A 12,693-nucleotide genomic window follows, 5' to 3' on the forward strand; every position below is an offset into this window, starting at 1 on the left:
GGCTGCTATTCTGTTCTCTGCGAGGTCAATTTCCACTCCTCAAGGGGAAACGGTCACTGGGATGATGGTTTCGAAGGTGAAGGGAGGCAGCCACGGAGACCAAGAACCTACAACGATTCTGGGCTGCGGAAGATCTCGCGTGATTCCTCGAAAATCTCGGGATTACCGGGCAGGAAGTCAGAGGGCGGGCTCAGTGTGGCTTTAGGATTTCGAAACTACAAAGGAAGGAGGGGATTTGGCGGATTGAGCGTTGGAATCAAGAGCAAAGGAAGAAGCAGGATGAGGACTCTGACAGGAAAGGGGCCTGGAGCGCTTAAGCCAGCCGTTGCCAGGAAAACGGAGGTGGGCGAAGCTTAGTTTAACGAGGAGTGACGGGCGCTGGCGTCATCAGGGACAGTAGAGTTTCCGGTCAGGCTGCTTACAGGAGGCGTGACTTCCCTTTGACTGATAGGTCTTGAGAGCGGAGCTTGAAGCTGACTGGCCTAATTTGCTCTGTCCCCCCTCCCCCAGTCCTACCTCCACCTCCTTTGTATGCTCATCTCTCAGGAAAACTGTAGTCATGTGGGAGAATGTACCCAGCTAGTATTTGTCCTGAGAGAGCTTGTGATAGGCCCTATTGGTAACCCCACAGCATTTGAGAAACACTGAAATTAATAGGAAAAGAAGGAAAGTACACCCTCCTTAAATGACCTGCCAATCTTGGACGAGGCACTGTCTGCAGCGTACAGACAGTTCTGCTATAAAACATTCTTACAAATTTTATCTTGCACAGATTGCTTCCCAATGCACAGATTCCTCCCAAATGGATTCACCCTGCATTGATTCACCAATAAAGGTTCAAGGCTTCTTTTCAAGGCACTGCCGAAAAGTCAAAGCTTAGCTGATAAAAAAGCTACAACTGGCCTGGGGCTTTGGGGCTTGGATGAAGGCCTTGGCATGATTGGCAGGATGGAATGAAATTGAAACTGGTCACTAAGGGTTCCAAATTTAATCAAGAATGAAATTATTTCCTTATGTGCAAGTTATAAAACTCAAGTTTGGAAACTCATTAGTGGCCAACTTTTTGTTTTATTTTTAATAGCGTTCTGAAGACTGACCCTGGGCTGTGCACTTTAGGCAAGTACTCCATCACTGAGCTATACCCGGGCTTTTAATTTTTACTTCCAGACAATGTCTTACAGAGTGACCACTAGCACCTTTAGTAAAAGGTTTGTGGATAGTTGCGGACAGTTGGTTTTGCTAGTCTGTAAACAAATTGGGCCCAGGAGATATTCCTGAATGTCAAGGGAATCAGGTTTAGCAGCTGCCAGGTAAAAGGAAGCACAGTGGTGGGAGTCACAGCTCGGCTGGAGTCCTGCTACCAGTTTTCCCCGGTTTTGTCTGAGACAGGGCTTCTGTAGCCCTGGCTATACTGGAATTCACTCTGTAGACCAGACTGGCTTCAAACTGGGAGATCTACCTGCCACTGTCTCCTAAGTACTGAGATTAGAGGTTTACACCACCATGCCCAGCGTCTTGTTGCTGTTTTTATTTGGTATTTGAAACAGGGTCTCATGTAGTCCAGGATAGCCTCAAGCTTGCTATGTAGTCGAGGGTGACCTTAATTATCAGTCCTAGCCAGGTATGGTGATGAGTGTCTTTAAAATCCCAGCACGTGGGAGATAGAGGCAAGCAGATCTCTGTGAGTTCAAGATCAGCCTTGTTCTATACCATCTAGGGCTACATAGTGTCTCAGAAAAGAAAAAAATCCTTATCCTCCTGCCTCAACTCCCAAATGTGTTGATTACAGGAATGCGGCCCCATGACCACTGACTTGCAACTTTCTTAAAGTTGTCTCTAAACTCATGCCTTTTTTCCCCCTGGTTTTTCGAGAGAGGGAACTCATGTCTTTTCTAGGGAAGGTATAATATGCCCATCTTACAGGTTTCAGAGATCAAAAAGTGAATGACTGAAGGCAATTGGCTTCACTGAGCTGGCACCACACGGCAGGACTCAGGGAACAGAAGCTGCTGTCAACACTTTTGCTTACCCAGGACAAGGGACCCAGGCTCACTTGCTGTGGGATCATCTAGCCCTAAGATTTCACCCAACCACTTATTAAAAGCTGAAAGAGGGACATGGGTGGCGGGGAGCTGTTTCTTTGCAAGGAGTGGGGTATGGATTTTTAAATAGGTTTATTCATGTTTATTCCTTATATCTAGCAAAGCTAAGATTCCAAGAAAGAAAGCAATAGTAAATGGTTCTTCCTCACCAAATACAGGCACAAGTTTCCTCCTCATCTTCTCCAAGGTAGGAAAATGTGTCATAAAAGTAAGGAGGCTGCCAAGATAGCTCACGGGATAAAGGCGCTTTTTACCAAGCTTGGCAACCTGGCCCAAGTGTAGAAAGAAAGAAATGATTCCTGAAAGTCAAGTCCTCTGACACACACACACGCACACACACATGCATACACACACACACACGCATACACGTACATGCAGACTGAGGAGCTCTGGGTCATGAATGGGAAGGGATAACTTTCAGAGGCTCCTGCAGGTCAGTTTCCATGGTGAACTGGTAAGGACAGATGTGCTGGTTCCCTGACAGCTTCACTTGGGTGAAACAGGCAGCTGTTGGCCTCCTTTCCCCTCTCTGAAGATTTCCTAGAGACCAGAGGTCACCACCCCATGCCAAATTCCTCAAAGAAACTAAGACGTCAAGAGCTTGGGTTCATAAATATGTGGGCAGCCCTCTCAGTGGAGAAAGAAGATAAGCTTCCATCTTCGAGGCACTAGGTGCCAGCCAGTCAGAGGACCCATTTTGTGAGCTCAGAGAGCCCTCTGCTGGGAGATGAGGCTCCGCACAGGAAGAGTTTGGGGGAAGGGAAGATAAAGCTGAAGAAAGAAAGGTAGGAGAATCTCCTGAACACTTCCCTAGACACTTGGGACATGAAACAAGTACAGATCAAAAACTAGACAGGATTGCAGTTTATTGACACCATGCCATGACAGCTGTTGACACTGGAGAAGGCGGTTAGCGAGAGCAGGAGAGTCGTCTCAGTGGACCTCACTGGGACCTTTTCACCCCTCCCATTTACCCTTTCAGCTAGAGGTCATGGATTCAGAGTGGAGATCTAATTCTACACCCTGAAGTCACTACCACCCATGCCATTCCTAAACCCATCTTCCATTTGGTCCATCAATTGAGGCCTGGGCCCTTCCTCTTCTTCAAAATAAGGGCAGAGGGAAAACAGAGCCATGTGTCAAGAAATAGATGGGTTGCTGGCTGTGGTGGCACTTTTAATACCAGTACTTGGGAGGCAGAGGCAAGCAGATTTCTGAGTTTGAAGCCAGCCTGGTCTACAGTGTGAGTTCCAGAATAGCCAGGGCTACACAGAGAAACCCTGTCTGAAAAAAAAACAAACAAAGGAGGAGGAGGAGGAAAAAAAAAAGAAAGAGAGCCGGGTGGTGATGGCACACACCTTTAATCTCAGCACCCAGGAGGCAGAGGCAGGTGGATCTCTGTGAGTTCGAGGCCAGCCTGGTCTAAAAGAGCTAGTTTCAGGACAGGCTCCAAAGCTACAGAGAAACCTTGTCTCGAAAAACCAGGAATAAAAGAGGAAGAAGAAGAAAGAAAAGAAAGGAGAGAGAGAGAGAAGAACTGGGACGGGATGTAGCTCCGTGGTAGAGCATTTGCCTGGCATATGTGAAGCCCCGAGGTCTTCCAGAGAGACTGGCAGCTGGAGAAGAAGGAGCTGAGGTGGGGAGTGGTGAATGTCTAAGAAGGGTCAATGAAGCACAGACTTTCCTGTCTTGAGATTGTACGCTGGAGGCCTGCCTGTGTTTGAAGCACCATTTCCACATCAGTCCCCCTACAAGTGGGTTTGGGTGGTGGCCGTTCCTGAAGGGGAATGCTTGTTCTGCCTGGGTGACTTCCTGATTAGGGAAAGAACTGGAATTGTGGGATTTCTGTCTGAGTCATGACATCAGAACAGACCAAGAGCGCCTAAAACGATCCCTAAAAGCACCCACATTGCCGTGTGGAGGGCAGTGCAGGCTACCGACATCCCTTCGTTCCTCTAGAAGAGAAGAGAGGACCGGAGCCATTCAAGGATGCGGGGCACAGCAGGCATGAGCCCCATGCCTCCCTAATCCCAACACTGCCAGCCCAGATTCCGGAGTCAGCTGAAGGATTAGATTCTATTTGGCTTGCTGGTGGCCTTCAGTCTGTGTTCTGGGATCCAGAAGGGTAATGGGCTATTGGAAATGTTTTGGCCAGAGAAACAGTTTAGGGAAGGAAGTATCATCTATAACCTGGCTTGCCGCTAGGTGGGCAGGAGACTAGCGAGGGAAGCCAAATATTAAGACATCCTAGAACAGCCTATCTGTTCTTGGCTTCCAGGACCAAATACATAAACACTTCCATGTGTTGCATATGTAGGTGGGCGCACACACGAGCCCAGGAGGGTTTTGTGACTTGAAACCAGAGAGGAGAGAAGGGCCTTATAGGGATGCCTCCTCCAGTCTAAGGGGTTGCTGGTCTCAGTGGCTGCTCCCCACCTCAAGCCCCCTGACCCGGAAGATAAAAAGTGTAACATTGTAAGGTTGCACCCAAGAAGCAGCCTAAGGAGGTAAGGAAAGAGGCAGAGCCTGGCTCCCTTCAGAGTCCCTTGTTGTAGTAAACCACATCGATGCTGGGGTTTTGCGCTTGGATCTCAGCTCTCAGCTCCGGCTCCAGCCTGGTCACGTGTATGGAGCTGCAACAGAATAGCACAGGCTGGATGAATGTACCCTGGGCTCAGCATCTTAGAAGCCAGATCTCAGGACCCGGCTTCCCCTCACTCCCAGGCGAAGAATCCTCTCACAAGGGCTGGCTCACTGTCATTCCCTCAGATCCTGCATCACCAGTGTGCCTACCAGGGGACACACTAAGGGCCAGAGATGTGAAGTTGTGCAGAGATTCTGGTCCAGCCCAAGGGCATCACTCACCTTCTCTGGGGGAACAGGGCACAGCACAGGGGTGTGGCAAATACCAGGCTAGGGAAGAAGAGCACAGAAAATGTCTGTGAAGCTGAGCATTTCCTCCCTGGACCCCGCCTCATGCAAACAGCCCAGGAGTGAAGGCTTTTTTTGGGGGGGGGGCTTTATCCCAACTGTAAAGGTTGAAAGTGGAGCCAAAGGACCATTCGGGGATGTTAAACTCAGTCCTGATGTTAGATTCTTGACGAGGAGAGAGCCTCAAGAGCATTGATCCAAAGCCCTAGGACTAAGTGACAGAATCAGAGATAAAATGGGCTGGACCTCTTGGACTGTGACAGAGTTTATGTGCCTGGCTTCCTCTAATGAATAAAGACTGAACCCCTCACCCAAACTATTGCTCTTCAAAGGCAAGAACCCCTAGGACTCACACACACACACACACACACACACACACACACACACACACACACGTGTATTATGCACTATGGGTATCTTTACGAACGGGATGTATGACAGAGCAATATATGTAAGAACCTCAAAGGTAGTAAGTGCCCTCCGCACCCAAATGATAAAGACTCTTCCATGGGCCCTCATTAAACCCGTTCACACTTACCAGAAGCCTACCAGTCCCACCTGCAGGGGAGCCCCCAACCAGGGGCGGCGCTGTGGGGAGATAGAGAGACAACAGAATGGTTTGTGTCCCCATTTTTCTAACCTCCATCTAGGTTTTCCCCACCATGGTTTTAGCCCATCAACCTTACCTCTGAGTCCGTGAACATTTGGATGTTTCTCCCAGCCAGTGACAGGCTGGGACCTGCATTCGGCACCTCCTACCCCCGCCAGACTTCTGCCTATCCCTTTGTATGTTCTTGCCTCTTGGGATTGGTTCCCATGGCAATCTCTGACCCTGACTCTCTCTCATCTCACTGTCTCCAGGAGCTACTTTCTTCAGGAAGCCTCCCCAGAGTCTCCACTCACTTCCTGTCATCCCCAGGGGCAGACACATGTCTCTCTCCACACCTTCTCCATCCACTTCAGCCACAGTGACCACTGCTCTGTTCTTCAAATGTGTCAGCCCATCCCTGCCCAGGGCCTTGCCTCTAGCTCTTCTCTCTTCCTGAAACACTCTTTCCCAGGCTCTCCTTATTCTTTGGATCATCCAAGGCCTATCCTTGTCTAAACTCTTCCCCAGATAGTCTCAATTATAACGCCCCACTGATTTCTTACAAAGCACATTTCATAACTACAATGATATGTTTATTAGTTTTTTGTTTCATTGTTTTGTTTTTTGAGACAAGGTCTCACTGGGTAACTCTGGCTGACCTGGAACTTACTATGTAGACCAAGCTGGCCTCAAACTTACAGAGATTTACCTGCCTCTGCTTCCAGAGTGCTGGGATGAAAGGTGTGCACCCACCGGGTCCAGATCTATTGCTTATTCCTTTGTTTGTTGGTTTCTGTATTATACTGTACGCCTCATGGGGACAGGGTCTACGACCATCTTAGTTCTGTTTAACATGTCTGGTGCGGTTGGTGCTTAATTTTGATATGCTAATAAATGACTCAATGAACGAGCTGGAGCCTGTATTCCTGAGCCTTGCTACCCTATCTTGTTTGTGCATTCATGACAATGTATGTCTCCCTCTTAGTGGGAGACACAGTGGTGGCATCATTAATACGCAATCAAGTATGGCAATGACAGTCATCGATGTGTATGTCGGAAACCTCTGGACAGGCCAGGTAAGAGGTGAGTTTCTTACCTTCAGGAAGTCTTTCTTCTCCAGAGCATTCATGATCACTGGGGGAATGGCTGAGCGGAGAGTCAGGCAATGAGAGTTAGAGAAGTGGACTCTGGGAACCTGAGGGAAGGCCGCCCTCCCAGCCCCCATTCTTCCCAGACTTGCCGACTCTGACTTGTCAAAATAAACCCTGAGAACCTTGACCCCTCTTCTCTCCCAGCCTCCCAAGCTCCACCCGCCATCCCCGCCTCACCCATGGCAGGAATCGCCATGCCGATTCTCGATATCACCACCTGGAAGATTCCCTGTTTGGCAGCAGTCACCGAGTGGCCAAGCCTCTGACCAGCCTCATCCGTCACTGGGATGCCCACCTGCAGCTCCCTAAGAAGAGAAAGAAACTCAGGTCAGATGATAGGTTGCGGATCTCTGGAGACCCCTTAGCTTCCCCACTCAAAGGCTGGTTCTGAACAGCTCCCAGGCTGTAGGGTAGAGCCCAGAGAGAAGCAGACAGCTCCCAGGCTGTAGGGTAGAGCCCAGAGAGAAGCAGACAGGTGTTGTGCTAGCTCCACCCAGCCAGGGAGCAGGGTAGGGGGTGGAAATGTTGGTCACTCAGTGTGGGTTGAAGAAAATGAGTTTGGGGAGGAGCCTGGGGTATCAGGTAATTTCCAGAGTATTGGAATCCAGCATGACAGGGACAGTTATCTTGAGTCATAACTACTATAAATGACCCTGAGTAGCCAGGTGGAATTTCTCTACACAGCATTCCAGATTAGTATAAACGAAACTATTAAGGATGTTGTTTGAGCCGATTATTTAATCCCAGCACTCAGAAGGCAAAGGCAAGAGATCTCTGTGAGTTCAAGGCTAGCCTGGTCTACATTGTGAGTTCCAGGACTATACAGAGAAACCCTATCTCAAAAAAAAAAAAATAAATTAAAAAAAAACTTATTGGGCTTTATGACCAGGACCCTGGTGCCACCACTGCCAGAAATGTGATTTTCTTCATGGTAGCATAAGACACATCAGCGTACATTTTTGCCTATTGTCATCCTGACTATCATATTTACACCACTTCTTCTCACTCAGGACATGAGGCTGCCAGCACCAAGCCTCATCAGCAAGTTTTCAGTGAAGAGTCCTCTGTGAACCTGTGGGTCTGCCTGCACCCTTCAGTCTTGCCACACCTTGGGGAAAGTTCTCACACAGTGGGACCTGGTGGTTCTTGAACAAGGGTCAGTATAAGCCAGAGTCCAGAAGCTCCATCAGTGATAGAGAGGACTCTCCCTGTACCTGGCTGGTCTGCAGAAGTCAAGGACATCTGGACATCGGAAGCCAGGGCCACTCACCTCTGCCTCATCAAGGGGATGTTGATGCAGTTGGCAGCGGCCACAGCTGCGAAGGGTACAAATCGGCCAACTAGTGGTGGCAGGTGCTGGGGGAAGAAAGACGGTGTTCAGAGCTCCGAGGACCACAGGATGGGGAGGGGAGAAGGAAATGGGTAAAGGGTTAATGAGAGACCAGTAGTGGTAGCAAGACTTTACCTTGGTGAGAGATTTGAGTCCCAGAGCAGTGGCCACGGCCCCAGTGGTGGCACTCACATAGGCTGTTCCCAGCTGCCTGTAGAGGAAAAGGCCAGATCACAAGGAGAGATAGGAGTCCAGCATGCATTTTCTTTAAGGGACACTAGACATTTCCAATGCAGGGGGTGTCAGAGAGTAGCCTCACTGAAATCCCCACCCCCTGCTCCAGTGGAAACTTGGGTGAAAGTCCTCCTCCTCCTTTAAAAGGAGAGTGGGTCCCCCAAAAGAGATACAAAAGGACTGAGTGCCCTCAGGTGGTAGTCGAACATGTAGTAGAAAGGAGAGCTGAGCCCCTGGCACAGGGGTCCACAAGGACCAGGAAGAGCTGGGGAGGGGGCTCTCACCGCACGGTGATGGGAGCATCCCCACTGCGATTGGAGTAATTCACAATAGCGTTGAAGGACTGGTTCACCCACTGCCAGAACACCACAGTCGGCGTCTTCCTGAGGGTGCAAAGATAGACCACTTTTATCTGTTCCTCTACAGTAGTCTCCCATTCTTGAACCCCCAATATTGAATTACTTTTTATTTTTTTATTTTTATGTGCATTGTGTTTGACCTGCATGTGTGCGTGAGGAAGTCAGACCCACTGGAACCTGAGTTACAGACAGTTGTGAGCTGCCATGTGGCTGCTGGGAACTGAACCCCGGTCCTCTGGACAACCAGCCAATGCTCTTAGCCACTGAACCATCTCTCCAGCCCCCGAGCCCCCAATACGGAAACCCTCAGAGTCCCTTAACTCCTCAAGAGGGACTTAAGTGGTGGTCCCAGAACTTGCTCTTGCCACCCTCACAGGTACACCTAATACAAATGGAGGCTGGGTTCTGAGAAATGGGAAGAATTCTTACATACCCCCCCGACACACACACACGCACACACGCACGTGCGCGCGTGCACACACACGCACACGCGTGCACACTGTTCTTTACCCAAAAAGGAGCAAAAAGGAGACTTCTAGTCACCCAACCATGTTCTGGGCCACCACCCGCAGGAAGGAGACATGGATAAGTCTTACCTATAGAAGGTGAGCATGCAGCCAGTAATGGTCATGTTCATGGGCACCTGGGCTGACATGCGGCCAATCAAGACCACCTTCTCCCCTGTGTCTGGATGGAAGGCGGAGTCGTACACATACTTGGCTCTCCACAGCTGGTCCTCGGTGAGCCCCGGGGTTGCCACACCAGCCCTGCAGAAATTGGCAAAGAACCAGCAGGTTGTTTGTTGTAGGGATCAAACCTGCCCTTCCTGTCTCTGCTGCTTGCCTCGGGGAACTCCAGGCGATGGACCAGGAACTTTGGCACTCAACCCCAGAGTAAACGAGCTCCCTGTCCATGGGGGAAGTCAAAACCTCTCACATGTGCACTTTGCTCTTTCTACATCTTTTGTGGTCCCGCATTTTCTCCAGGTCACAATGATAGTGGTTTTCAAAGGGTCTGAAAGGCCGGGCGGTGGTGGCGCACGCCTTTAATCCCAGCACTCGGGAGGCAGAGGCAGGCGGATCTCTGTGAGTTCGAGGCCAGCCTGGTCTACAAGAGCTAGTTCCAGGACAGGAACCAAAAGCTACGGAGAAACCCTGTCTCGAAAAATCAAAAAAAAAAAAGGGGGGGGGGTCTGAAAGGACTGGGGGGGGGGCATTCCAAGAGTTAAACCTCCTGAAGAGAAGAGGATTACTGCCTGTCTATCTGCTTGGGACTCTCCTTTGGGCCCTTGTCCTTGCAGAATGGACAGCACTGGGAATGGTCACTGAAGAGGATCTGTGAACTGCAGAGCTACTGCCTACCCATAAATCCAATGCCATCTCCTCAGCCCAAATGTCCCAAAGTCCTTTGAGCTAAAGTGCTGTGTCACTGCCATCTGGTTTGAGGCAGGCTTACCTGTAATTCTGCACGATGTTGCGGGAAGCTTCCAGCTGGTCCCCAGACAACAGCAGATTTCGAGGGTCAGTAACAGTGAAGAAGTGCCGGGCTCTGCCTAGAAATGTGCTTTGGTCCCATCGAGGTTCCTGGATGTTGATATCTAAGGGCAAGTCCCCCATCTTCTGCAGGGCAGCAAGAACAAAGACCAAGTCAAGGACTTCACTTGGGGAAAACCTTGGTGGCTCTGCCCTGGTTCCAGAAACTGTGACCGATCCTTGCAAGGGCTCAAGGTGACTCCAGAGAGGAAAATCAAGGGGAGGGGAGGAGTTGCTTCCTAGGTAGTGTTTTAGCCAGGGACCTATAGGTACTGAGGAGGGGGAGGAAAGACCGGAACCAAGAACACATATAGCCTTCCTCATGCTCTGGCCTGGTGCAGATCTTACATGGTGAGGATTTACACGTGTGTGGTTGTTCCAAGAGCAGCAACTAATCCGGAGCAGCTCTCTTGAGCTCCTGCTGTAGGAGCATAGAACACGGATAACACACCCAAGCCCATTTCAGCTTCAGATCCCGGCTGCCCTAAAGCCTAGATAAACACTTCCAAGGCTGTTTGGGAAGTTGACAAAAGCCATCCCACATTCAAGCCCCTGATTGGAGGAGAGCAGGATGGCTAGCCACCTGAGGGCTGATCAGTACCAGATCTCAGATGGAGCAACGGCAGCCATTCGTGAGTAGGAGGGCATGCACACATCCCCTTCGAACCCATTTGCTTCAGCTCCTGCACAACAACTCGGCCTCTCCCTCGTCCTAACCCATGCAACTCTCTCTGCTCAGGAAAGAGCAAGATTAAGTGAATGCCCCTCCACACAGCACAACAAAAAGAATGCCAGGAGCAGCCATCTGCCTGTGCTAGGCAAAAATCCTGCAGAATGACTAATCCCCTCCAACTCCACTTCCTCCCTCTCAGTAGACAACGCCCCTACCCGACTCTCACATACCCACACACAAAGACATGCACGCCCTCCCCGGGACACAAACAGGTTAGACCCACACTGTATACACTAGCCAATCAGCCAGAATACCGAGAGAGAGAGAGAGAGAGAGAGAGAGAGAGAGAGAGAGAGAGAGAGAGAGAGACTCAGTAATATCTATCAGATGCATTGAAAATAGACACAGAGCCTCACACAGCCACCTCCTCCTTGTGCCCTCCAGATCCTATGGAATCCCCCACAAGACAGAGAGCGCCTTTCAAGGCAAGCCTCCTCCTCCGACCCCAGGCCCTCAACCCTACGCTCTGAAGATTCCCAAGGCTGCAAAGCACTCACGCTTTCCGGGATTTTCAACCTCTAGCAGCTCTCAGACCCGCCTTCCTCACAGCTCTCTGCTTTCCTCCCATCCATCACCGGGACGTCACGGGTGACGCTGAGCAGCAGAAAAGGGCGGGGGCTTCCTCGGCTCCTTCGCCCAACCCGCCCCCGGCTTGGCAGAATTCCGGGGCAGTGGATGTCACATAAAGCGACTACCCCAGACCAGACCGTTGAGATCAGACCCGACCCAGTCTTTGGAAGCATTCTGGCCGCCTTCCCGACAAGAGAGAGGAGGGGAGGAGCCGTCCCACTAGCCTCCTTCGCTTGCAGTCCCTTGGCTTGCCTCCGGAGGCACCCGACCCGGCAGCACCCAGTCTAGGTGCACTGGGCACGGGTGAACGGCGTGGAGGGCGGGCCTCTGCTGGTGCGCCGCCTGGAGGGACTCGGGTTACTGCTTGTTTACTTGGTGGCTGCCTTGGCAATGGGACTCTGCCTGCTTGGCCCCCTGGTCGGCTACCCCAGGACCTCTCAGAATCTGGCCGAATCTCGCCATTCGCGTCCCTTTCCAGCCACATTCCTGTGGTGCCTGTGTTCCTTCTGTGTCCCCGGCCCTCTTTTGCCACCCAAACCCCAGCTCCATTGTGCCAGCAGTTGCCTTGCTCCCCCAACACTTATCCATGCACAGACTGAAGCTCCAGCCCCCGGGATGTGCACGGTCAGTTTCCCATGATCTCTGCCTGCATCCAAGCTGGCACATCAGAAAGATTCCTCTCCTCCTAGAGTGCTGGGATCAGCTGCTCTGTCTTGCGGACTTTCCAGAACAGAATGCCCAGAGAAGCACGTTTTCGACTCAGGATGTGAAGAATGCATCACACACACACACACACACACACACACACACACACACACACACACACCTCACCCATTAGCACCCAGAGCACGGCCGCAGCACATCCAGGCTCCAGCTTTCGTTCCTGCTTTCTCTCAGGTTCACGTTCGGCTCTTTTACTTGTGACATTCTCCCACAGAGACCAGAGTCAGGAGTGACTACGAAAGAGGTGGCAATTTCCCGAGCCCCGGAAGGTAGGGTAGCCTGGAGAAGATGTGATTCTAGTCGCTAGTGCGGGGCTCCACAGCTGCCCGAGGTTCCAGCGACCGGTAGGGTTCAGAATTGGAGCAGACAGAGCCCAGAGTTAACAGGCAGGTGACGAGCTATAATCCCGACTGGCTCCCAAAGGTGCCAGGAAAGAACG

The 12,693-nt window shown here is 50.9% G+C and overlaps 1 protein-coding gene across 4 annotated transcripts; it reads right to left on the reverse strand.

The window, feature by feature from the left end:
- Positions 1-3,552: 3,552 nt before the first annotated feature.
- Positions 3,553-12,518, reverse strand: Sfxn3 (sideroflexin 3). 4 transcript variants are annotated; one of them, XM_041660666.1, is made up of 11 exons: positions 12,363-12,518; positions 10,152-10,315; positions 9,293-9,463; positions 8,622-8,720; positions 8,239-8,314; positions 8,044-8,129; positions 6,951-7,078; positions 6,719-6,768; positions 5,572-5,621; positions 4,968-5,015; positions 3,553-4,735 (listed from the first exon to the last, which is right to left on the reverse strand). In XM_041660666.1, exons 2-11 carry the CDS (start codon positions 10,310-10,312, stop codon positions 4,639-4,641), a joined length of 966 nt encoding a protein of 321 aa, XP_041516600.1. In that variant the 5' UTR covers positions 10,313-10,315; positions 12,363-12,518; the 3' UTR covers positions 3,553-4,638. The 4 variants fall into 4 exon arrangements, with proteins under 4 accessions (XP_041516600.1, XP_041516598.1, XP_041516599.1 ...); XM_041660664.1 differs by having other exon boundaries at positions 12,358-12,518; XM_041660665.1 differs by lacking the exon at positions 12,363-12,518 and adding an exon at positions 11,459-11,787.
- Between the last annotated feature and the right edge of the window lie 175 nt (positions 12,519-12,693).

This window comes from Microtus oregoni, unplaced genomic scaffold (genome assembly GCF_018167655.1).
Source record: "Microtus oregoni isolate MIOR12 unplaced genomic scaffold, Mior012 000012F_ref0000307, whole genome shotgun sequence".
Lineage (NCBI taxonomy): Eukaryota > Metazoa > Chordata > Mammalia > Rodentia > Cricetidae > Microtus > Microtus oregoni.

Coding starts and splice junctions, on each gene's coding strand:
- Sfxn3 (XM_041660664.1), bottom strand. Junction 7,079..8,043: donor ATCCCCTTGATGAGGCAGAG/GTGAGTGGCCCT, acceptor TTCTCTTCTTAG/GGAGCTGCAGGTGGGCATCC. Junction 5,016..5,571: donor GTGGGACTGGTAGGCTTCTG/GTAAGTGTGAAC, acceptor CTTCTTCCCTAG/CCTGGTATTTGCCACACCCC.